At 52.1% G+C, this 22580-nt stretch overlaps 7 protein-coding genes across 7 annotated transcripts; 4 read left to right on the top strand and 3 right to left on the bottom strand.

Annotated features, from left to right (window-relative positions):
• The first annotated feature begins 129 nt into the window (after window positions 1–129).
• On the top strand, window positions 130–1776 carry F4812DRAFT_255897 (marvel domain-containing protein). The gene is made up of 4 exons (XM_047930761.1): window positions 130–453; window positions 746–844; window positions 926–1223; window positions 1352–1776. The coding sequence occupies exons 2-4, from the start codon at window positions 766–768 to the stop codon at window positions 1446–1448; spliced, it is 474 nt and encodes a 157-aa protein (XP_047785573.1). The 5' UTR covers window positions 130–453; window positions 746–765; the 3' UTR covers window positions 1449–1776.
• A 232-nt stretch (window positions 1777–2008) lies between these two features.
• F4812DRAFT_463950 (Oxidoreductase, molybdopterin-binding domain-containing protein) lies at window positions 2009–3901 on the bottom strand (the record flags this gene model as incomplete). Its single annotated transcript, XM_047938291.1, has 1 exon — window positions 2009–3901. The coding sequence occupies one exon, from the start codon at window positions 3899–3901 to the stop codon at window positions 2009–2011; it is 1893 nt and encodes a 630-aa protein (XP_047785572.1).
• A 1595-nt stretch (window positions 3902–5496) lies between these two features.
• F4812DRAFT_447640 (uncharacterized protein) lies at window positions 5497–6470 on the top strand. Its single transcript, XM_047935771.1, has one exon. It carries the CDS (start codon window positions 5756–5758, stop codon window positions 6281–6283), a length of 528 nt encoding a protein of 175 aa, XP_047785571.1. The 5' UTR covers window positions 5497–5755; the 3' UTR covers window positions 6284–6470.
• F4812DRAFT_447638 (26S proteasome regulatory complex, non-ATPase subcomplex, Rpn2/Psmd1 subunit) lies at window positions 6471–10455 on the bottom strand. The gene is made up of 3 exons (XM_047935770.1): window positions 10013–10455; window positions 6946–9940; window positions 6471–6892 (listed from the first exon to the last, which is right to left on the bottom strand). Exons 1-3 carry the CDS (start codon window positions 10150–10152, stop codon window positions 6575–6577), a joined length of 3453 nt encoding a protein of 1150 aa, XP_047785570.1. The 5' UTR covers window positions 10153–10455; the 3' UTR covers window positions 6471–6574.
• Window positions 10456–11895: 1440 nt separating this feature from the next.
• F4812DRAFT_453703 (mRNA triphosphatase CET1) lies at window positions 11896–14748 on the top strand (the record flags this gene model as incomplete). The annotated part of the gene is made up of 2 exons (XM_047936523.1): window positions 11896–13974; window positions 14056–14748. 2 exons carry the CDS (start codon window positions 11896–11898, stop codon window positions 14746–14748), a joined length of 2772 nt encoding a protein of 923 aa, XP_047785569.1.
• A 260-nt stretch (window positions 14749–15008) lies between these two features.
• On the bottom strand, window positions 15009–19727 carry F4812DRAFT_255262 (uncharacterized protein). Its single transcript, XM_047930760.1, has 3 exons — window positions 17359–19727; window positions 16333–17294; window positions 15009–16259 (listed from the first exon to the last, which is right to left on the bottom strand). The coding sequence occupies exons 1-3, from the start codon at window positions 19472–19474 to the stop codon at window positions 15270–15272; spliced, it is 4068 nt and encodes a 1355-aa protein (XP_047785568.1). The 5' UTR covers window positions 19475–19727; the 3' UTR covers window positions 15009–15269.
• Window positions 19728–20139: 412 nt separating this feature from the next.
• On the top strand, window positions 20140–22017 carry F4812DRAFT_468885 (putative transaldolase; the record flags this gene model as incomplete). Its single annotated transcript, XM_047938822.1, has 5 exons — window positions 20140–20833; window positions 20901–20944; window positions 21001–21256; window positions 21332–21563; window positions 21624–22017. The coding sequence occupies exons 1-5, from the start codon at window positions 20758–20760 to the stop codon at window positions 22015–22017; spliced, it is 1002 nt and encodes a 333-aa protein (XP_047785567.1). The 5' UTR covers window positions 20140–20757.
• Window positions 22018–22580: the final 563 nt, after the last annotated feature.

The following is a 22580-nucleotide window of genomic DNA, read 5'->3' as shown; positions in this document are numbered from 1 at the left end:
CAAACTTGATCATGAGCACGAGAGCAGGTTACAACCTTGACGGGCCAATCAAATCGACCGCGCGTCAAGCAGATTTCTAAATACGTCACCATAGGTCAGGCCTTGAAAACAGCCCTATGACGCAAGACAAACACCATTAACCTAACCGGCTACCTTTGTCCATTGATACATCGGATAACAATGCCGAATCAACACGACCCATGCTAGAGTCCATGTAGATACGGATCAAGCATAGTCAAGCCCAAAGTCCACGTCTCATTCGTGGCTTGGGGGGCAAATACGGTCGGTCCAAGTCAACGTCACGTCATCAGCTCGAGCGTTAGGACTCGAGATCCATGCCCCTCACATATCGTCACTTACATGATGTACCTTATAGACTAGCAGATTGCCTGCCTGGCAAGCTTGGATGCGCCTCAGCCAGCTTTTCCCGCGTCATGCCACGCCATGCCACATGTAAGTCCCTCTGCAAGCTAGATTCCAAGGCCGTGAATGGCCATGATGCCGCGTCGACAAGAGACATATGGTTTAGTGCCTAACCTAGGTAACCTTCAATACATATTATCTGGGCTTTCTCTTTGATAGCTGTTTTTTTTCTCCTCTCAAATATACCTAAACCCAACTTTACCTGGCCTCGTCTCTTCATACTCTTATAATCTGCGTACGCATATCGAAAAGAACGTATTTATCATAGCTTTATACCTCGTATACCTGAATAAACGTTAGGATCACCTACCACGATCTCCAGCAGCCCAATAATACATCCTAATGGCTTACGGGTTTATTCCTATCGTCCACATCGTGGCCGCCATCTTCGCCATCATCGAGCTCGGCTTGACAGCATATTGTATGTTACCTACAGCTAAATAGCCCGAGACCAGACGTGACACCATAACAAAGCTGCTAACTTCCTTTGTCTGCTACGTAGTGGCTAGTGGGTACGATAGCTGGTTCGGCTTCGGCGGTTACTCGCCCTCGCGGGTAAACTTCATGATCTTCAACTCGGTATGGTCGCTGCTGGTCCTGCTGTACGTGGGTGTAACGCCGCTGTACCTCACCAGCGTCTTCCACCGCCTGGCAGCCCTCGCCCTGAACGCCGTCACCACCATCTTCTGGTTTGCCGGTGCCATCGCGCTCGCCGTCTTCGTCGGTGGACCTTATAGCTGCGGGGCTGACACGTTTTGTGGTTCCGCCGAGGCTGCTGTCGCCTTTGGCTTTTTTCTTTGGTATGTTTTTTATTTTTTATTTTTTATTTTATTTTCTATATGTATAATTCCTTGCCATTGTCCCTTGACCATATAAGAGCATATTTTAGTATGGAAATGGCGGAAGAGAAATGGCTAATCTACCTCAGGGCTCTCTTCACGTTTCTCACCGTCATCGACGCTATTGACTCCTTGCGGAGTCGCGGTCACAACGTCAGCAAGCCACACGCACATCCTGGTGCGTAAGCGCGTAGTGTAGGCTGCTACGTAACTTCGATTTCGCTCGGTGGTTCTACACGAATTGTCTGTCGTGTTCAGTAAACTGCTGCTGCCTTGCCCGCCTTGCGCGTTTGAAGCTGAGATGCGAACTAGGCCGTTTTAGAGGTGTTACTTGAGGCGTGAGGGAGGCGTCGAAGAAACGACGATAATATACCCGGTTTTGATATATTTATGGCAGACAGACAGACAGGCAGGCAGACAGACAGGCAGGCAGACAGACAGACAGGCAGACAGGTAGCCACCTCACAAAATGTAGTCTTAATTACCCATCTACTAGTAATACGCATGATTTCATCAAGAACGGACTGTATACGGTGAATCCCCATTAATATTATCCTTTAGCTATTAAGTCAGTCTAATGTCAGTCAAGTCGTATCACCGATGAACCCCTATCGTCTCTAAACCCACGTTAAACCACGCCAGTTCGTGAAACTTGAACACCAAAGCCGCCACGCCATCCATTAATACATAGCAGGTAGGTGTCGAATGCCGTGCCCACCTCTTCCTATCGTAGGGCCGGTTCCTATCTATTCGGCATTCCTGCTCTTTCCACCATCTTTCAGGGGAGCGCAGTCGATATCTACGCGATGCCAGGCTGTGGCCAAGTTCCCCCTTAAATTGTATATGCTCTTATGGGTCTCGGGTTGGGTGTTGTAGGCGTCGTCCGTGGCTTTGACAACGACGGTAGCCTTGGAGCCGTCCCTGGAGCCTTTCGCGACTTCGGACATGGCGGTTTCGTAGCGCCACCTCTTCCAACACCAGGCTTTACTTCCTCTCTCGAGCTTGGTGTCATCTACGAGTTGGGCTTGGTCCCATGTCTCCCCGCCGTCGAAGCTTATATCGACACGCTGGATCTCTCGCCCGCCACCCGAGTAGGCGTATCCTTCAAATTGGACAACCGAGCTCTCGGCCGAGGCGCCCGTATCTTCGCCGGGCGCCTTCTCTGCAGGCTTCAACTTGGTACGTGTGATGGCGCTCGTAACGGGCATGACCTGGATAGCCTTGTACTTGTCCCAATCCTGCTTGACTTCGTTGGGTCCGAAGCACTTGTAATCCCGGCGCTGCCACGTCGTATTGCTTTCTTCGTCGCTGACCACAATTTTGTTCACCCACTTGACGCATCTTGCTGCTACGTGACCGGGAACGATTACTCTGACCGGAAAGCCGTGATCCCGCGGAAGCGGGGCGTCGTTCATCTTGAACGCGAGGAGCACGTCTCCCATGGGATCCAGCACGGGTGCGATGGGAATGCTGGCGCCATAGGCCTCTAGCCCCGAGAATTGGACGTGCTGAGCATCTTCTCCGGGTTCTTCAAGCGGCAGGCCAGCGTCGGCGAGGACGTCTCGTAATCGTACACCTTCCCATTTCGCGCAGCTGATAGCGCCGACCGTCCATTGCAAACCGTTCGTCTTGGTTGCGTAACGGGTCATATCGCTGCGCCGGTTGCCAGAGCATTGCAGAACAGCGGTGACGGCGTGCTGCTTGAAACGGGTCTTCAAGTCTTTGATGCTATAAGTTTTGCTGTCGCCGTCGGGAAGCTCGACGGTGATGGTATAATCTTCAACCTCGGCCTCGTCCACGAGAGGAACCCACATATGATTACGGACGTAGAAGATGTCATTTGGCGTGAGAAAAGATTCGGCAAGTTCCTCCGCAGGCGTCTCGGCATTACATGGCTTCCGCGTCAGCTGTATTAGCCTCGCGTCCCTAGCCGGGTCGGTTATAAAGGGATCTTCGATGTGGTCCTGCAGCGGTCTTCCATTATCGAGGTCGTCCGGGTGTACCTTTCCGATGACGTACTGATCGAGAATTTCGCGGACGTAGGGCGACTTGTGAATAGAAAAGATATCCCAATACGGTTCGATACTTCCACCGGCAGCGCGGAGAATCACCTCGCCACCGGGGTGAGCGGGGACCCAGTCTGTTATGTCGTATATCTTATCCTCGTATATCACCCAAGGCCTTTCGGATTTTGGCCCGTGCTCTTTAACTTCCGAAAGTCGATAGCGCGGAAACCCGTCGTCGTCGTTATTACTAGAAGTCGAATCAGGCGGTGGTTTTTTGTCTCGAGGAACTTCGAGAGGCTCATGGGAGACAGGTTGAAAGATGGAGAAGAGTGCGGTGAGGAGTCCACCACCTGCAGCAAGGACGGGGAGGGGACGCAGACGGCGAGGATTCGGGGGGGATTTCGGAGGGGATTTCGGAGCGGCCTTGGGCGACGCAGTTCGAAAGGCGGGCTGGGAGTGAAAGTATCTAGCGTGAGAATATCTATCGTGAGAATATCTAGTGTGGGAATATCTAGCGTGGGAATCGGCGGGCTGTCGAATCTCGCATTTTTGAAGATATCCAAAGTTTGGGCGACATCGTCTCGTCGCCCTTAACAACTCCAAGCCTAGCTGCCGCGAAGTTGGTATCGACATGGCTTTTTAATTGGATGCCTTGTCGAATCTTACCCAGGGCTAAAGTAGAATCTAGACGATCGAGTGCCGTGTCCATAACAAGCGATTAAGTACCTATGGAGAGGTAATTCCTCGACTCGTTGGTCCGTTGAGGCAACGAAGCGCGGAACCTCTCCACACGGGCAAAGTTGAAATCTTGTGCTTCAACTAGGAAAGCTAGCTCGGATATGCCAAGGCAAGAGATGGCAAAAATAGCAAAAGAAAACTGCAGAGAAATGTAAGAAGAAAACAACGAAGCGTGACAGAAATTCTATCACTAGGAAAGCGACGGTGACTTGAGAAAAGTGATATATATATAAGGTAGGTATATATATAAAGAAAGGCCCGGGAATCGATGAACCTTTCGGCTGCCGGGTGCCGTCAAACCGTGATCTTTAGGTACCTATGCAAGCCGCTGACCAGACGAAAAAAAAGGAGAAAAAGAGAAGAAGTCGATGGTGGATTAAGAAAAAGAGATACACATCGATAGACGATGAGTTGTAAACATTACGAACCGGCGAGAAAGAGAGGACGGACTGTTGGGCAATACAGCCAGTTAGAGACGAAATCTGCTAAATCCAATCAAGTCCGATTTCGCTGCATTTCCGAAAGACGATTCACGTCTGTATATGTTTGTTGACACAGGTAAACGCCTACTTCAGCTCTTTTTCTCTCTCTCTCTTCACTTACTTTTGTACTTACCCATGATGCTATTTTACAAGCAAGGAGGGACGCACGTAGGTGACAATTGAAAGGATGGGATGGTTAGAGAATGCGGCTTTCAGGGCTGGATGACACAAGGACAAGATTCGGAGAAGCTTATTCACCGCTAGAAAAACCCCTGTAAGCCCTTGCATTTGTCCATTTACAGGCGAGTTCAGCTAGGTAGCGGGCTGAGCCGGGGACCTTGCTACATACAGGTAGATGGAGGTAGTCAGCCCTAATTGGTCGGGTCGTACCCTGCTGACCGTTAGTACCTCACACACCTACGGGGCCTCCTATGTGATACCTATGCAGTAGGTACCTATGCCGTTAGAAGGAAGCCGGACGGAAGATGGATACAGTAAGGGTGAGTCCCGAGTCCCGAGTCCCGAGCCGGTTTATAGCAGCACCCTACCTACCTCCTACCTGGATTCATATCACCAGTCCGCCAGTATGCAGTTCTTTAAGCGCCAAGGAACCATTACAAGATACCTAGCTTACCTATATAGTACCTATCCCGAGCTGCCAAGATTTCGAGGTTTGTTTCAATTAGGTACTTACGATATCTATCGGAGGCAAATCGTCCGAGAACCATCAGGGCCCTAGATGAAGTGGGTATTATTGAGCGGCTTAATATCAGCAGATAAACTGCGTTGCATTTACCAAGATGCCCGTGGGAACCATTAATCCGCGAAGGGGAAATCAGGCAGAACGGCGTCAAAAAAGATGCCCCACCCCAAACCCAAACGTATTACAACTTCAATTAAATGTAAAAAAGTCAATTCTAGGTCAATTTAATATCAAAAACTATTAGAAGATAGCTTTAGTATTATTCTGCAGGTTTACAATATATGAAACTAATATGTTATGTTGCTAAAGCGTTATTAACAATGAAAATAAGAGTATATTTTAAACTATTAAGTACTGGCTAGGGGGGGCATCTTTTTTGACGCGATTCTGTCAGGGAATAAGATGGTGCTATAGTAGAGCGAGATATTCGTGGAGCTCGGCAGGGGAAGAAGGGCTCATTATATAGATGTGATGTAAACACATAAACTGCCAGTTTGTTGGCGTAGATCGTTCCAAACCTGTCTTGAACTAGATATAATCAGCGCTACAATACCATCACCAGCCATGCGTTTCTCTATTCTTGCCGTGACCTTGACCTACGCCTCCGCGGCGTCGGCAGCGATAACATGGACGTTGCAGAAAGCCTCCAACCCAACGGCCGACCAATCCGAGGCGTACTCCCGCATCGAAGCAGCCATGAAGCTTGCCGTCGCGCGATACTCCCGCTTCTCCAGCGCCACCAAGACGATCCGAGTTTACTACTCTCCCGGCGTTCCCACCGCGGAAGCCAACTACAACGGGGACCTGCGATTCGGCTCGGACCGGTCCTACATGACCGAGCGCACGGCGATGCACGAGATAGCCCACACGCTCGGCGTCGGGCAGACCGCTGCCTTCGACCAGCACTGCGCGGCGAACAACTGGCCTAAAGCCACGCCTCTGCTTCGGTCGTGGGATGGCCCTAATGCCAAGATAAACTGCGGCGGCGGCCACTTCTGGCCTTACGGTCTGAACTACGAGAGCGAGTGGAGTGAGACGAACGGGGACCGCCATGTTCAACTGGTTAATGCCATGTTGGCTGATGGAATGTAAAGGGGGCTGGGGTTTTGATCATTGATGGCGTGTATAAATACAACGTTCAAAACTACCTACCTACCTGACCTACTAGGTACTTAGTAGGTAGGTACTCTTCTGGAATCGACAGTGATAAAGAGTATTTCCATGGAGCAATAGATATGTATTTAGAAAAGGGGGCGAAATTTACCAGAGAAAAGCGATATTCTTGGGCTTAAAACACCCGCTAATTATTATTGTGCGAGACTGGATCGTCTATGTTACAGCTAAGATACAGGTTCACACGGCTAGGCTATCTAGGTGCTACATCTAGTCGTCGTCTTCCTTGTCGGTATAGTACTCAAAATCCTGAGGGACCGGCGCCTCCTCGTCTCCTTCGCCATCCTCGTCGATCGTGGTCAAAACACCGGCGGCGGCAGCGGCGCCGCTCTCGTTCCTACTCGGAGTAGCGAGCTGGTCTCGTCCGAGCCGGCTGAGGAGCGCTTCTTCGACGGATCGTGGATTGCGCGAACCACCGGTCCCGGCGACGGGAGCTTTCTCTGTTGCGACCTTCTTGAGCTTTTCTTCGATGAGCGCCTTTTCCTTGTCGGGCTGCGTATCGTGTAGCAGTATAGGACCGCCGGTAGGCTATATTCGTAGTTAGCATAACCAAGTAATCAAAATTTACCGGGTCGCCTTACCAATGGGCCAGGTCTCACCAATTTGACGGGCCAGTAGCGGCCCTTGGCGAGGCTGATGTACTTGAGCTGCGCGGGTAGAACTCGGCTCATGTTCTCGATATCATAACCCGGCTTCTCCTTTTCCGACTTCTTCTTGACATCGGCGGGAGGCGTGGATTCTTCCTTGTCTGTCAGCGCGGGGGTCTCGCCCTCTTTCTTTTCCTTCGCATCTTCGCTAGGTTTGGTCTTCGTGTCAACCTCCATCTTGTCGCCGCCGGCGCTAGGCTTAGAAGTGGTCGGCGTAGCGGTGGAATCGATATCCATGCTCTCCCGTCGCTGGGCCTTTTCCTTCTTCTGAGCTCGGCGTTTGGCTTGGGCGGTCGTAGAGAGGATCGCCGTGGCGATCAAGGCCGGCCCCTCTTCCGCCTTGACCTCCTGCTCCGGGGGATAGTCGAACAGGCTGGGTTTGGTAGCGCAGTGGAACTTGACGTCGATGATATCCAGCTCGTGGTCGAGGGCGATGATGGAGGTCGGGCTGAAGGCCAGGGACAGGAAGTGGGTGAAGGGGAACCAATACCAGTACTGGGTGAATACGGCCATGCCGACGATGCCGGCCATGTTCAGATTGCCTGTTTGGGTCTGGAGGCCGATGGTGCAATTACGCCCGCCTGCGTCGATGATACCTAGAGCTACGGCGGCGCCAAATTTGGTCATGGCATCCTCGTGACGGTCGCCGACGACCTTCTTTAGCGTCTTGCGGATAGAGGCGACCTTGGGGTTCATCACTTCGTTCTGCTGGATCATGATCATGGCTAACGCGATCAGGGCGCCTTGCCTGACGAAGTCGGTAGGATCCTTCATCATAGGCTCCAAAAGGTCGATAGCCTCGTCTAGGCCGGTTCCCGCGCACGAGATGCCGAGGGCCATGGCGGAGCCGTAACGTACGTGAGGATTGTACGATTCGGAGAGCAGTTCGACCATGCGAGGCACGCTTCCAGGCTTGCGGAACAGGATGAAACCTAAACTCATAACCGCGATCCGTCGGACGTCGTCGTTCACATCGCTGACGGCGACGTGCAGCAGCTTTCGAATCGCCTTGTTGCTGCCGGTGCCGCAGTAAGCCATCGCCACGGTCATGATGCCGCCGTATCGCAAGGACGGGTCCGGATCCATCAGGAGGCCTTCGATCATAACGTCCGCGCCCTCCTGCTGACCATACATGATCAAAGCCATACCCAAGGCCAAACCTCGCACGCTCTTCTCGTGGGACGTCTCGTGCGCGTAGGCCACCATATCTTCCAGAGCCTTTACGTTTCCTGTGCCTAGCATGATTAGACCCATCGCGAGACCGACGGCCTCGCCGTTGAGAGCGGAGTCGGCGTATAGGACAGCCTTGAGGTTCTCGAATATCTCCTCGTTTCCGCTGGCCATGCCGGCTAGACCAAGACCCAAGGCGCCGCCGTGCTGGATGACCTCTTCCTCGGCAGCGGTAAACTGGGTCTTGAGGTAGTCCAGGGCGTCGGCGCCGTGATTCGCGTGGATGAGGCCATACGCGTAAAGGGCGCCGCCTTGAGAGTAGGGAGAGCCGCCGCTAATTCCACCGGCGCCCCGGGGCAGGTAAGGCTCCAGGAGCTTCCTAGATTGCGAGAGATTTCCGCGGTGGATTACACCTAGAGCCGCGGTGGCGGTAAATTTGGACCAGTTCACGGCCTTCCCCAGCCAGTCCAGATTGTCCCTGAAGAATTTGTCGTTGGTGGTACCTTGGTTCATGAAGGCGTTGCAAAATGTGACGGCGGTGTGGAAGATGGAGTGTCGGCCCTCTAGGCTATCCCGAACCTTGTTGAGAATGCTGAGGTCGGTACGGTTGTTGCGGTAGAGGAACTCGAGGTTGAGCTTGATGGTTTTGGTGCCGTCGAGGATGGAGCGGATATTTCCGTAGATTGCGGCTTTCTTCTCGTCCACTTCTCCTCCGGATTCCACGTCGCTAAGTAACGGCTGCCTCTCGGATTCGCCCGCAAGCTCGCCCTCCTTCTTCTCGGCGGACGGGTCGCCCTTGGGCAAGCCTGAGATGACCTTGCCAAGAAACTCCTGCGTTCCGTTGTCGTAGAGGTCGAAGGCGAATTGGTAAGCTATGGCAGTAGCCTCGACGGTCTCGGCTTTGACGAGATGCTCTATGACGGTACGGGCCTGCTCGTCCTTGTTTAGATAGACGATGCACTTGGCGATGGAGAAATAGTCGGGATCCTTGGCCCGGCCGCTGGTGAGGATGTCGAGAATAAGCTGCAAGATGTCGTCTCGGAAAGCCCGCTCTTGCACGACGTCCATGCATATGTTTAGGCAGTAGTCGAGTAACTCCTCGGCCGGACCCATGGTGTCTTCCTGCGTAGATTTTCCCTTGTTGTGCTTGTAGTCTTTGTCCGCGCGCTGGATAACCTTGCTGACAACATCGAGCCGCTTCGCTTCGACAGCGATGCCTACGACTTGCTGGTAGCGTTTCTCTCTCAGGCAGCTCTCAAATAGCCGCTCTATGACGCTGTCGATGGCGCGTCGGGTGTCGAGTTCGTTGTGAGTTAGGGCGATGGAGGAGGATCGGTGCTGCTTCTTCTGGGGTTCGAAAGAAGGCTCGAGGATTGTATTATCGGTGGACGCGCGAGACAGGAGAGACTTGGACGGCAAGGTGGACTGGGAGAACGGAGTGGTGGGGGAGATAAGAGCGGAGGCGTTTCCGTCGGCGGCGGTGCTCGAGAAAGCCGTAGCGAGGGAAGGTAAGGAGGCGTCCCCGTCCTTTTTGCTAACGACGGTGTGGTTCTCGTTCTTGGCAGCGATGTAGTGGTCGACGCACTTGGAAATGATGGTCTCCTCAAACTCCCCGGGGTTGTCGAGCTTGAACAGCTCGCCCGCGGCCAGGGCGAAGAACATGCTCTCATCGTAAGCTTGAAGGTGGTAGTAAACCTTGGCGAGAACGAGGGCGGCCAGCTTGCGTTCGGGAAAGGATTCATCTTCGTAGAGAGCCTCGCTGGAAACTCGGCTGGTTAATATCTAATTACCTGAAGATAAGTATTTGAATAATATAAAAGTTTTTGCTTACATCTGGCCTAGAGCGTTGGCGACCTCGAACCAAACAGTATCGATATCGTCGTTGAGGGTCTGCAGAGCAAACACCTTGAGCTCGGGTTCTTCATCGGCTAGGAAGGCTAGCACGCCAGTGGCAGTAACCAGACCAGGCATCTTGAAGTCGGGTTCGTATAAAGGACGATGGGGAGTTTACCCAACGACTTGTTTCGGGCCGTGGAGAGGGAGAGAAGGGAAGAGAATATAGATGAACCGAACCGAGTCGATTACAGGATTGCGGCGACAGGTTACGTATGCCGTGCTGTGTAATGCGACTTGCGTAATGCTGTATCTTGTTTTTATATGGCGTATTTTTATTTATTTCTTTTTTTACTTTAAAAAGGCTTGACGTCGCCTGTTGGTGGGCAACTCAACTTATTTCAACAGAATCAGAATGCGAAGCTTGGATTTGGTTGAAGCAACAGCCGAATATGTAAACCTTACAAACTTGGCGGGCCGGCTAAGCTGTTAAGTCCACGTCAGGCACAGCTCTGCCTGCCAGCCTGCCTTGGCAATATGTATTACCTAAAGTGTACAATACCTACACCAGCCTCCCAATACACCAGCTTCCCAAGGAGGCTGAAAGTGGCTTTATAAGTTCCAAGGTTGTACTCGACCTGGCAGCCTGGTTCACCTAAAGTATTTCGAGTCGGACTTCTTTAGGAGCTTGTATGTCCTTTGATGCGGATCATTCCTCGAGACTCACGAATTCGACGCCTTCTTTCTCATTTCGTTGTCCTTTAGGCGTTTATCTTATTGTTTAATTAATCAAACTACAAACTACATTATAGAAGCTACATACATGTACGCATGTACGCGGCATACCTAGGTACCTGTAGCTCCCGCTACCTAACCTACTACTTCAATCTTGAATCACCCTGGCATCCCAGTACTTATACTTTAACTTACGCAATCTCCAACGTAGCGTTATAGGTACCTATACTTTTACTACCTAGCACGTAAGGCAAGGATAGGAGAGTTTAAGAGAAAAAAAAAAATTATATATAGGTATATATCAAAGCTGTTGTACTGATTAATGGATTCATCATGTGTGTCACGCACTTCTTTCGCATTCATCCCTGGGTTAATCTTTGTTATAATTCGACCCAAGTCTTGTACAACTAGGAATAAAAACTAGGAATAATAGTCATCAGCCAATTCTGTCGCCCGTCGCGGATTATTGCGCATAATTTTCATAATATCTATTTACACCCTCGAGAGCAACGTAGAGCAATTGCTACAGTTTTGCTACAGTTTTGCTTCAGCTTTTCGGAGAGAAGATCCGATTCGACGGCGGAAATATAAAAATTGATACTTTTCGCGATATTGGCTCCAAACGCGCGGACGTCCAACTCAACCCGACGGGCAGACCGTTTGCACCATACACCGACTTGTTCCATACCCTGATACGATATAATCTAGGCTTTTATCAACAATCCGTCGCATTGATTTCCTTCGTCCGAATATCCAAAAGAAATATACGAAAGAGATCGAACAGACACACGAATGCATCGATGACGCTACGCTAGAGCAAGCGGGTTTGAGTACGAGCGAAAGAGTGATTGTGCGCGCGCGATAGAGAAGAAATCGGGGACATAGAGAGGAGAGGAGAGACGAAGATAGCGCGCGCACGCATATCGTCCGTTGCATGTTGAATGTTGCATGCGTGTAAGTGATAGAAGTGTATATGTGTGCGTATACGTGTTGTACGTGTTGCGCATTCGATTGCCTAGTGTAGGAAGAGAAGAGGAAGAAGGAAGAATATCGTTAAAAAATTTAGAAAGCTTAGGTGTGCGAGGCGAGAGAAGAGACGAAACCAACACAGAAATATCAAGAGAGCAAACAGCCGACGTCACGAAGATGGATCTACACAGCATGCTAAACAGACCAGACGAAGGCGCATCGAAAAAGCAGCAGCCTCAGCCTCATCCTCAGCCGTCGTTACAGACATCGCCATCTGTCATATCGATTCCGATTCCGAACTCAAACCCAAACCCAGCCGCGCCCTCGACGCCGGCTCGTGCTAGTCCGCATCCCCAGTCGTTTAGAGATTACGCTCACCAGACCCGAGCCTCACCGAGCCAACGCCAACATCCTCACGAATATCCGAGCCATACACCAAGTTCTGCAAACCCAAACCCGTACCAATCTCCTACCTCGTACAATCCCCCAACGAACGCGTTTGCCGGTAGGCCTCCCGTTCCACCGCTACAGCCACCTGGCCCGCACGATCCACGGTCGCCAGGAAGCGCTTCCGTATCTGGCCCGTCACCTTATAGACGAACACCTACGTCGTCGGTTAGTACCGTGAGCGGAGGCTATCCCTTTCCTTCGGCGCAACAGCCACCCGCGAGTCCTGTGCAGAGACACCAGTACGGCCCACTGGGTGCTAGCGCTGGTCCGGGTGTTGTTGGTCCGAGTGCGCCTGCGGGTGCTTATTCTCATTCTCGCGATAGTTACAATAATTCCCATTCCCATTCCCCATCCCAATCTCAACCCCAGCCTCAACCGCAACCACAACATCAACCACAACATCAACATCAACACGGGTCTGTTCCTTACCCTCACAGCCAGCAGCCAGCGCAGCACTTACAACAATTACCACCGCAGACGCCTCCGGTAGGCACGCCTGGCGGCAGCACTCAATATTTACACCAGAGATCCCATTCGATCCAATCGAGCCCTACTCCCACCTCCGCGCATAGCCAATCGGCTCCCTATGGGCCCCCTTATATCCAAGGCAGCCCCGTCGCGACCATACATCCTCACCCGCTTCTGATTGACCAGCAGCAGCAGCAATCCCAACATCAGCGCCAACCATCTCAACCTCCGACACCTCTGGGCCAGCCGGTCCCCCCGCGACTTTCGCCTGCCGTAAGTTACAAGCAGCCACCAAGCCCGTACCAAAAACGCGCCTCTACCGTTTCCGCCGCGTACCCTCCTCAACCGCTGCAGACATCGCCCAAACCTCCCCTTCCAGCTCCTATCCAACGCATGTCAAGCAGCAGCAGTCACGGTACTTACGACGCCGTTGCCGAATCCCACCGCGGGTCACAATCTCGGAGCGAACGTGACAGAAGTGTCAGTGTCTCACCTAAAACACGTGTTCCTAGCCTACCTAGCAGCAGCGGGCATCGCCCTTCCTCTATCAGCAGCGACGTAAATCCTTACCATCCCCAACGTCCTCCGCAAGCTCCCATCGTTCATAACACCATGGAATCCCAACACGCTGGCGCTCCGGCGAAGCGAAAGCTGGAGCATAGGGATCTCAGACCCGACGAGCTCGAGAACGACCGAAAGGCTCCACCGCCACCTCAGCTGAATGGCCACCGTGCCGCCGCGGTAAATGCTTCAGCGCAGCCGTCGGCGTCGCCGATGATACCGCGCCGAAAGCGTGTTAAGTACGACAGACCGCCTATTTGGGCCCAGAATAGTAGAGATCCCGACCAGGTTAAGGTAACGAGCCGCAACTTTTCGCTGAAGCACCACATCCGCCACCAGACCAGCCCGACCGGACCGGTTAACGGAAACAATCTACCTGACGCCGGTGGACACGCGAAGCCGGACCACGTCTCCCGACACACCTCCCCCGAAGCAGCGAGGTCTGCGGCAGCTCCCAGAGCGGAAGAGCCTAGCCACGCAGCTACCAAGGACCCCTTTACGTTCAACGGCCAACCGTTCCCGTGGGAGCCCAGTATCAGCAACGAGACGCCGAAGAATATCCTTTGTCGCGAGGTTGCCGACTTCTTGGGCATCAACGTGCTCCAATTTCCTCATCTCGAAGAAGTCCACAGCCGGGGCGCGGTGTTCGAGATCGAAGCTAAGCTGGGCGTCATTATTGATAAGATGACCAACGACCGGATCTATTTTCCCGAGGTGAGGGCTGGCGAGTGCGTGTTAGACGGCAATAGGGTCGCGTTTCGTAGTTCGATGACGGAGGTAAGTTGATCTCAGATTTTCCTGCGCGTCTTGTCTCGTCTTGTCTTGTCCTGTCGACTTGCTAATCAGTCCTATTACCAGAGCCAACATCGCGAGCTCAACGAGTTCTTGAACGAGCAGGTGAAAGCCTCATTCCCTCGAAATCCTACGGCGGCGTCTCGCGTGCAAGTACACTACGTCCATCGCCGAGAGGTTGACCGATTTTACGAGCTTGCACCCCATATGCGTCAACGCGTACCGGCCTGCATTTCTGGTCTGTTGCAACAAGGCGCACCTATAAAGGCCCGGGTCACCGTCCACGAGCAGAATCCCAACAACGTCATAGCCAAGATCGTCAAGGCTCGAATTGCCGATTTGAATATACATTTCCCCCACCTACCCTTAGACTGCCGCATAAGTATCAACTTGGAATGGAACTGGGACGGCTCGGCCGAGGAGATCGAGCGCGGTCAGAATCCCAACAAGGAGCGACCGCCGGACCGCATCAAAGACCGGCTCAGCTACAAACACGGTTTCTACCAGATCGATCTGACGCAGGTGAAGCAGGGACCCGCGAACGCGAATTCGGGTGGTCAACCTGGTCAAGCGCCCGTTGGGTCCGCGAAGGAGCATGAGCTCGAGGTGGAATTGGATGCGCGTTCGCTGATCGAGCACGGCCGCATGCTCATGCAAAGGAAGCCAAACAGGTACGAAGACCTCGTCGACGGCCTCGTTAATAACGTACGTGTCTTAGCGCGACGGTGTCCGCCGCCGCATTATCATAGCCAATCCTAGCTACTGCCAAAGGCATCTGTGTATAAACCCCTCCTAGTTTAGATATAGCCTATTCATCATTATGTACCTGGCATTCACGTACCTAGCAAGTTGGAGTACTTGACACCTTGACCGTTCTAATTAGGGTACGCTCTTGACGTAGGTAAGGATAGTGGACAATGTTTCGTGACGGGTCGATATACGAGCATACTCCGAAAAGCAGATTACTATTTATTACTACAATGACCATAACTACCTAACCTAGTCTACCCAGGCTATAAGCCGAGCGAAATATCAGCTACCCTACCTAGCTACCTAGGTAGATACCTAGCTAAGTAGGAGGTAGGTAAGTCAGGTAGGTAAATATTCTAGGTGAGGTTAAGCCCCTTTCACTAAAAATAAAAGAAAATCCAAACCGTAAAGATCAAATGCGCTTCTATCCTCGTACATCCCGCTCTCTAATCTACAGCTGTACATCTCAACTTTGTTCGATCTAATTCCCATCCTCCCGCCGGGTGGCGAGTGGTAGGCACCTCTTTACCTCACTTCCCTCGGGTCTGAGGTCTTCCCGAAGGCGGTCCGGAACTAGACCGCCGGCAATCTGACACGTCGGACATGGGCGGATTGGTAGCCGGCGGCTGGGAACCACGCTGGAGATGCCCGACGACTCTGTTCATCTCTTCCCAGATGGGCGGGACTACTATTAGGGGTTTCCACGCCGGCAAGCGCGTGCGTTTGTTGGCAGGCTCGGGGGTATCTGCCGTCGCCGGCGTGGCACGCTTCTTGGACCCCCCCGATTCGTCTGTCTCCAAGTCTCGAATCGGGTCTAGAACCGCGCTTCTCTCCGAGTACTCCTCCTCGAGCTCGTCCGCGGTGTCCGCTGGCTGCTTGTTCGGATCGTACTCCTCGTCCTTTTCGTCGTAGCCGCTTGTCGAGCTTCCTTGGCTGTCGTCTTCCGTCGACTCCAAAACGCTGCCTTCGGATCGAGCCTCGTGTTGAGAGTTAGGCGCTTTCTCAGCATCCCCGTTTTTTCCGGATTTGATTTCTTCGTCTTCGAGAACGTCTTCGACTTCATCATCTTCTTCTTTTACCTCTTCGTCTTCGTCCTCTTCTTCTTCTTTTATCTCTTCGTCCGACTCCTCGCTGGTCAAGCTCACCAAGCTATAAACTCCCGGCGAATCTGGCTCCGGCCCGTTCAACGGTATCACGAGTCCTTGGTACGGTGGCCACGGGAGCTTGTCGCCCCGAGCTTCCATGTACGCTGCCCCTTTGTAGTTCGGGTCGTCTTCGATGGAGCCCGTCGCCTTGTCCAGGTTGTACGGGTTTTCCCAGACCGATTCCACGCTTTCTTGCCGCGCGGGGAACATGGTGTGTCTGTACGCCGGGTATTCGTTGACGAAGTTGTAATACGCCGTCTTGAAGTCGAATTTCTCGTCGGGGATGATCCATCCGCTGCGATTGGGCACGGGGCCGTATCTTGTGGTGCCTAAGGTACGACGGATTTTGCAAGATCCGCGCTGGTCCATGTGCATCTGTACACGATCGCGACGTGTCAGCTTATTATATATTATCGGCATAGATCACGTCGGAAGCGTGGGTACTTACCTCTATCTGGTTCAAACTTCTTCCCGCGGCTCGGAAGCATCGAGAGCATCTCCAGTCGGCATCCGGGTAAAAATCCCAGGGTTGGGACTGCGGCTCGAGAAATTCATCCCACAGGGGAGAACGGGGTCGACGAGGAGGGAGCGGGTCAGTCGCGGTCGCTTCTCTCCATCGCGCGGGCGTCCCCATCTGTTTATATCTAGTCAAAGGAGTAAGTTTCTGGGGCGCTTCAGGTTGTTTTTCTACATCTTTCGCCACATCTTTCGCCGGCTCCGGTTCAACCCGTGTCTCTCTCTTAGGCCTAGGCCTAGGAGCGGGGATGTCGTTACGAGGGCCGGGAGGGAAAGAGTGGTTAAAAGGCTTTTCGCCTTTCCCGGAGCTCCCAAGCACTTCCCTCTTAACGCTGTCGAGGTGTTTGTCAAGGAAGTGCTGCTTGATGCTCTGGGAATCGTAGAATGGAAGGACGTATTTCTCCTCGTCGCATAGGAAGCACTGAAGGGTCGTATGATCCTCTCGTAAGTGTCGATCGAGCTCGCTCTTATCCTGGAAGCGGAAGATTCTCTCGCAGTCCATGTAAGGACACTCCCTAACTCGGTCAAGAAGGTTGCCCCGTAACGAATGAACTTCTCTTTCGAGCCGCGCCACTTCGCTAGGAGTTCGCATGGCGGTGGTAAACGCCGGCACGTACGGCCCCGTCCTGATGATGGTCTCGATAGGCGGACCTTGGAGCGGCATGGCGGGTTTGGTTGGGTTGGTAAACATGCTCATATCGTCCCAGAACAGCCTCTCTCTCAGCCGCAGCGCCCTCCTGGCGCCCTCTAAATTGTTCTTGGATTTTTCAAACAGCTTTTGTCCGGGTGGGCCACGCGACGTGAACCTCTTGTCCATCGAATCGAACTCCGACGTTAGCGACAGCGGCTCTACGGTATCGTAGCGCGGTCCCCACGTCGTATCCTTTTCCACAGCTTTTACGCCTCGGGTTAGCCAGACGTGTCACGATATATTACTACTTTCCTCTCGAAGACTTACCGCAGTCATCCGGCCAATACTCGACGGATACGGTTATATCCGGTTCGGTGATGTGCCTCACAATCCATCTCCACCCGTACTCGTTCGTATCTGCTCTGATGGCGAAATCGATCGGATTCTTCGACCAGGTAGACTGCACCAGATGCAGACCTATCTGCTTCAATTCTGGATTATACCTGGGGAATAGCTTGGACTTGACCTCCTCTCTAAACTCCGACAGTTCTAGGTCGTTGAGGTTGACCGAAAACTGGCGTTTGGCATCGTTCTTCGCCGTGATCTTGTAATTGCTGAACACGGGTCGAGCTACGATGCCTACCTTGCCAGGTTCGGCGTGGACTCTCGGTCCTTGGTAGGCTCGCACGACAGCCTTCCAGTTAAATATCGTCTGCTCGTTGATCTCTGTATCCACGAGGTTTATGAACTGTCCAGAATTTACGGTGTTCAGGAAGTCGTCTCCTGGAAGCCAGACTTCGAATCCAATCTTCTTCCTGTCGCTCATCACCAACGGGTTCGCAGCATTTACCGCGCTGATCAGCTTCGATAGCCCGACCGTGTCGTTAGTCCCGTCTAATTCGAGATCATCGCTGCTGAGGGTGGTTACGGGTGGTTCGCGGGACGGATCCGAGAAGTCGGCGTCGTAGGAGTGGAAGCCTGGTATGAAAACCGGGACGATGTCGTCCGGCACGTCGATCCCTTCAAAAGACAGGAGAGGCAAGTGGTCCGCGTTTGCTTGGTCTCGGATGAGTTGATCCCAAATTCCTGCGGGCGGATCAAGTAATCCGTAAGTGGAGGCGTTCCCGACCTCATAAAACTGCAAATACTGATGGCAAGGACGTGGCAGCAAGAACCTCATCGCGCGCAGGTATTCCTTGCTGAATTGGTTCGGCTTGAGATTCGAAGAAAGGTCGGTTGGGACCTTCATATACGACATGTTCTGATTTTCGGCATCCCAAACGCGGACGATGTATCGGTCGGCGTCGCGGGACGGCTGGTAGAACTCGGGAGGTTCCTCCTTGTCGAACAGCACAAAACCGCAGTATCTCTCGTCCGCATTTCCCTTGCTGAACAATCGTTTAATCAACGAACTTATCTTATCGGCTTTGCCGGGCTTGGTGTTTTTCTGGTATATCATGCCCGTTTCTTCCGCGACGGGCTCGGTGTCGGAGGACTTTTGGTCCCATACTTGAAGCCGTATAGAATAGTTGTATTTGTATACCAACCCCAGAAGCTTGTCTGCGGCCTCGACGAAGCTCTCATACGCGGAAGAAGGAGAATATTCCACAAGAACCGAGCCCTGATAGCCGAAAATCCTTACGGCCCTGGTCGTTGGACCGGCAGCGCCGTCACCTTCTTGCTCCCAGTCCATCTTCGCGGGCGCCGCACCGCCGCGAAGTCTCAACGATGAGAAATCATCGTCGTCATATGGCTTAGGGCGGATACGCAGAGACGTGAACTCCTGCATCTGCGGGAGCTTGAAGAAATGACGATCGGGAACGTGTCTATTAGGGTCGCCGTATGATCTCTCGGCGTACTCGTCCAAGAACCCGAGAGGGTCGACCGAAATCTCGAGCTTGTCCTCCAGGAAGTCTAGGTCCGTGATGACCAATTCTTGAGACATGCCGGGCTTCATCGGAGCGACGGGCAATCCGAAGTAAAGCAGCGCCAACTTTAGCTGCAGCGTAGGGGCGTGGCCCTGGAAGCGTGTTTCCAGAATCTGCTGATAACGAAGGGAGTTCCTCTTCTGCAATCTAACCAGCTCTGGCGGATGGCTGACCGGTTCGATGAGACAGATCTCGTGAGGTTCAAAGGTGTTTTGAAGTATCTCCTGGATGGTAAGATTGGTATTTCGGAGCAACGTGAAGAAATAGCGTTCGATCCTCATAAAATTCGGATGGTCCCTAGTAACAAGAGGGTTCGCTCGAGCGGCGAAGGACACTCTCTCTGTTAGACCGCTTGACTGGAAGACCGGCGGCGTCCGTTGGAAGTAATCCCTCGGTTGTGGTACTAGCTGCGGGACTTGAGGTTGAGGTGGTTGTTGAGGTTGTTCTTCGGCGGGTTGCTGCGTATGTTCTTGAGATGGCTGTCCAATTACGGAAGTGGTTGTGCGGCTCTGCATGGCGACGACACGCACGATTACGCTTTACGAAAGGAGGTTATTACGACAATATCAAGAGTAGCATCAAGAAATAGCCTAACATGCCGTGATGCGCGATGCGCGATGCGTTATAGAAACGTGCCTTCGGGCGTATCAGAATAAACTAGAGATGAGAAGAAGAAAAGAGGCAATGATTGAATCGCCATCTTGAAGGGACAAAGATGGTGTTCTTAGCCTTGTAAATCGTAACCAAGCATCTTGTTCTAGCTACACGAAGACCAAACTGGCATTCCTATTGTTCGATGCATCGAGAAGAAAGGGGCACCAGAGACGAACGCATCCCAGACCATCTCTTTGTCGTTGCCAAATATTCTTGATGATCTGAACTGCCCGAGAGGACAAAAGACGTGTACCTGGGTGTTTTTAGCCTTATTCGGTTGGTATATATGCAAAAGTCTTTCATATTCGTTGATGCTAAACTACTAGGGGCCGTTTCCGGATGCGTCAAGACCTGAAAAATGTCTCAGCGGCTAGAGCTGTTATAAAACTGTAGATAGAGGGGGGGGGGGGGCTTCAAGACAGCATTATGACTGCCTAAAAGTGCTTGCTGGTGACACATTTTTATATTTTATGGTCTTGGTAAACCTGTTTGTTAATCTTGGGATGTCTATGGCATTCTTGAATATTTGCATGCAAAGAACGTGGGTCGCATTCCGTCAAATTAGCCCTTAACCCCTTTTGTCATACACGATGCCCTCTTTTAGAGTATGCCTTCAACCTTTAAGGGCGTCATCTGATCTAAATAGCAGATACATAATATAGCAATATGCGAATCGTGATATTTATAAATTACGTACCTGGTAGGGAGATATAGATAAATACCTAACCTACCTCCTAACCTAACCTCCCTAAATAGCAACCTCGGGCTCGGCGCCGCTTGGATCCACAAGCGGGCAGAAGTCTACCGAGGGGTCGAGACTTGAGAACAGCGAAGCCGGGATTAATATACCCGAGCTTTCAAAACTTCCAAGTAAACTTAAATCGTCGATGATATGAACGACAAGGTTAAGACGTAAATTCCCCCGCTTCATCCGAGATCGCTGGTCCGTTATGTTTCGGCCGAGGTTAAGTGGCGTAAAAATATCCAATAACTTCCTGTAGATAGACAGCGGGGAGCTGGCAGCTCCTATCATTATTCCCTCTCGCCGTATAAAGGTTCTTTAGGTCTAGGTAGTTAAGCCTGACGTTAACGACTCTTACCGCTAACCGTTACCGAATAGAACGTGAGATATCGGAGAGGAAAGATGAGTTCGCAGGAAACCTTGTTAGACGTATTACGGTCGCGTACAGCGGTGGACTGTGATACTTTTGATGTCGAAGGTAGGGACCCGTCCGCTGGTCTAAAGGAAATATATATGAGAAGGCAACTTGAAGCTTACAAAAACAGTACCGAAGCGGCTTGGCCCGTTCGTGGATTGTACGTCAAACCAGGTGAGCCGACTTGTGACGAAACTCGCTACGGGAAGCAAGGGATTAAAACATCCTAGGCGATCGCCTACCACGAGTTGATACGCCTCGACGAACATGGGAAACCTGTTCACGCCCAGCTAATTCAAGACGCCATCGACTATGCGTTATCGAAGCGTTCGTCATATCCCGGCGTGGGAGCAGAAGAGCTGGCGGTGGAGGCTATGATGGTCAAACTGGCCTTGAGGATTGTACCCTATTTGAAGGGATACTCTCATATACAGACGAACCCGAGGTACTCCTACGACAAGCAAAAGACAATCGAAAATGCCAAACGTACGTGAATGACTTTGGCGTGGCTAACGCAACGTGAAATCGTAGTGGTTGGATCGCTAATGGAAGGCATCATAGGTATCGTTGCGATATTCAAGGATCTAGACCCGGCATACGACGCCCGGAGGGTTTGTATCAAGATACCTTCGACCTGGGAAGGGTTACAGGCGTGTCGGGAGCTGGAAACCCAGGGTATCGCCACCCTGGCAACGACCATGTTTTGTCTCGAACAAGCTGCCCTAGCGGCTCACGTCGGCTGCACCTATATCGCGCCGTATATCAACGAGCTGCGAGTGCACTTTGACGAGAAGTACGTGTCCCCCGTCGATATTTGGTTGTCTGGTGAGTGTAAAGGCTGATCGCTAGGTAGTTACGTCGGCCAGCACAAAGCATTCGACTTTTGCGGCTCCGCTCAGCGCTATTACGAGAAGATCGGCAGCAGAACCCGGGTTTTACCTGCTAGCCTGACATCTATACAGGAAATCATGAAGCTCGCGGGTGCTCACCACATTACCGTTGCGCCAGATCTGTTGACGAAGTTAGCGGAGACGCCAGCTGACTCGTGGGAAGGCGAAACTGGGAGTGTCTTCAAGGGCAAAGCAGAGGAAGAGGCGGGCAATTACAGCGATATAGTGGAAGACGAAAGCGCATGGCGCTTAGCATTCACTCGGAGCCAAGAGGGCAGAGCGGAGGTGAAGATTATCCAGGCTATTAACATATTCTGCGACAAGCAGGTTGGTTTGGAGGGTTTAGCACGACGATGATGTCGTGAGAAACCTTGGGTACGCAGCTACGTTACCTGTTAGTCAAGTTTAGAACAGGTACCTATAGCTTTGCGTATCTTCCAGGTTCTCTGTGGCTTAATGTACGGATCAGAACACGGTCCAGAAGTAGGCCCCTGCCATGCCGCCGCGGCATTCACCCGAGACATTCCATACCTATTACGTTCCTTTGTCCCAGACTAGACACACAGATTATTACATAGGTCCATAGGTATGTTCATCTCGAATAAGTACCTAGTAAGGAATATGTATAGGATTAGGTACCTAAAGGACTACGAAAATCTCTGATAAAGCCCTTGAGTCTTCGTTACTCGCTCGAGATGGACGTGCCAATTCAAAGTCCAGCCTTCAGCTTGCCAGGATGCTCTGGATCTGGTACGTGGATCTGGGAAGGCTGATAAGGATCTCGTTCCTCATTGGATTCTGGGATAGCTGAGAGGCTATCTCGCACCCCTGCGTGTCTTGCAGCTCTCTTATCTAGCATCGTCCCGTATCACTGGCAGCTGATCACTGGGTACCTACGATGCGCCAGGTAGGTATATCTA

This window comes from Daldinia caldariorum, assembly GCF_022478825.1.
Source record: "Daldinia caldariorum strain CBS 122874 unplaced genomic scaffold F4812scaffold_29, whole genome shotgun sequence".
In the NCBI taxonomy this organism is placed as follows: domain Eukaryota; kingdom Fungi; phylum Ascomycota; class Sordariomycetes; order Xylariales; family Hypoxylaceae; genus Daldinia; species Daldinia caldariorum.
The sequence above is the reverse complement of the archived record's forward strand: the minus strand, read 5'-3'. Positions and strand labels throughout refer to the sequence as shown.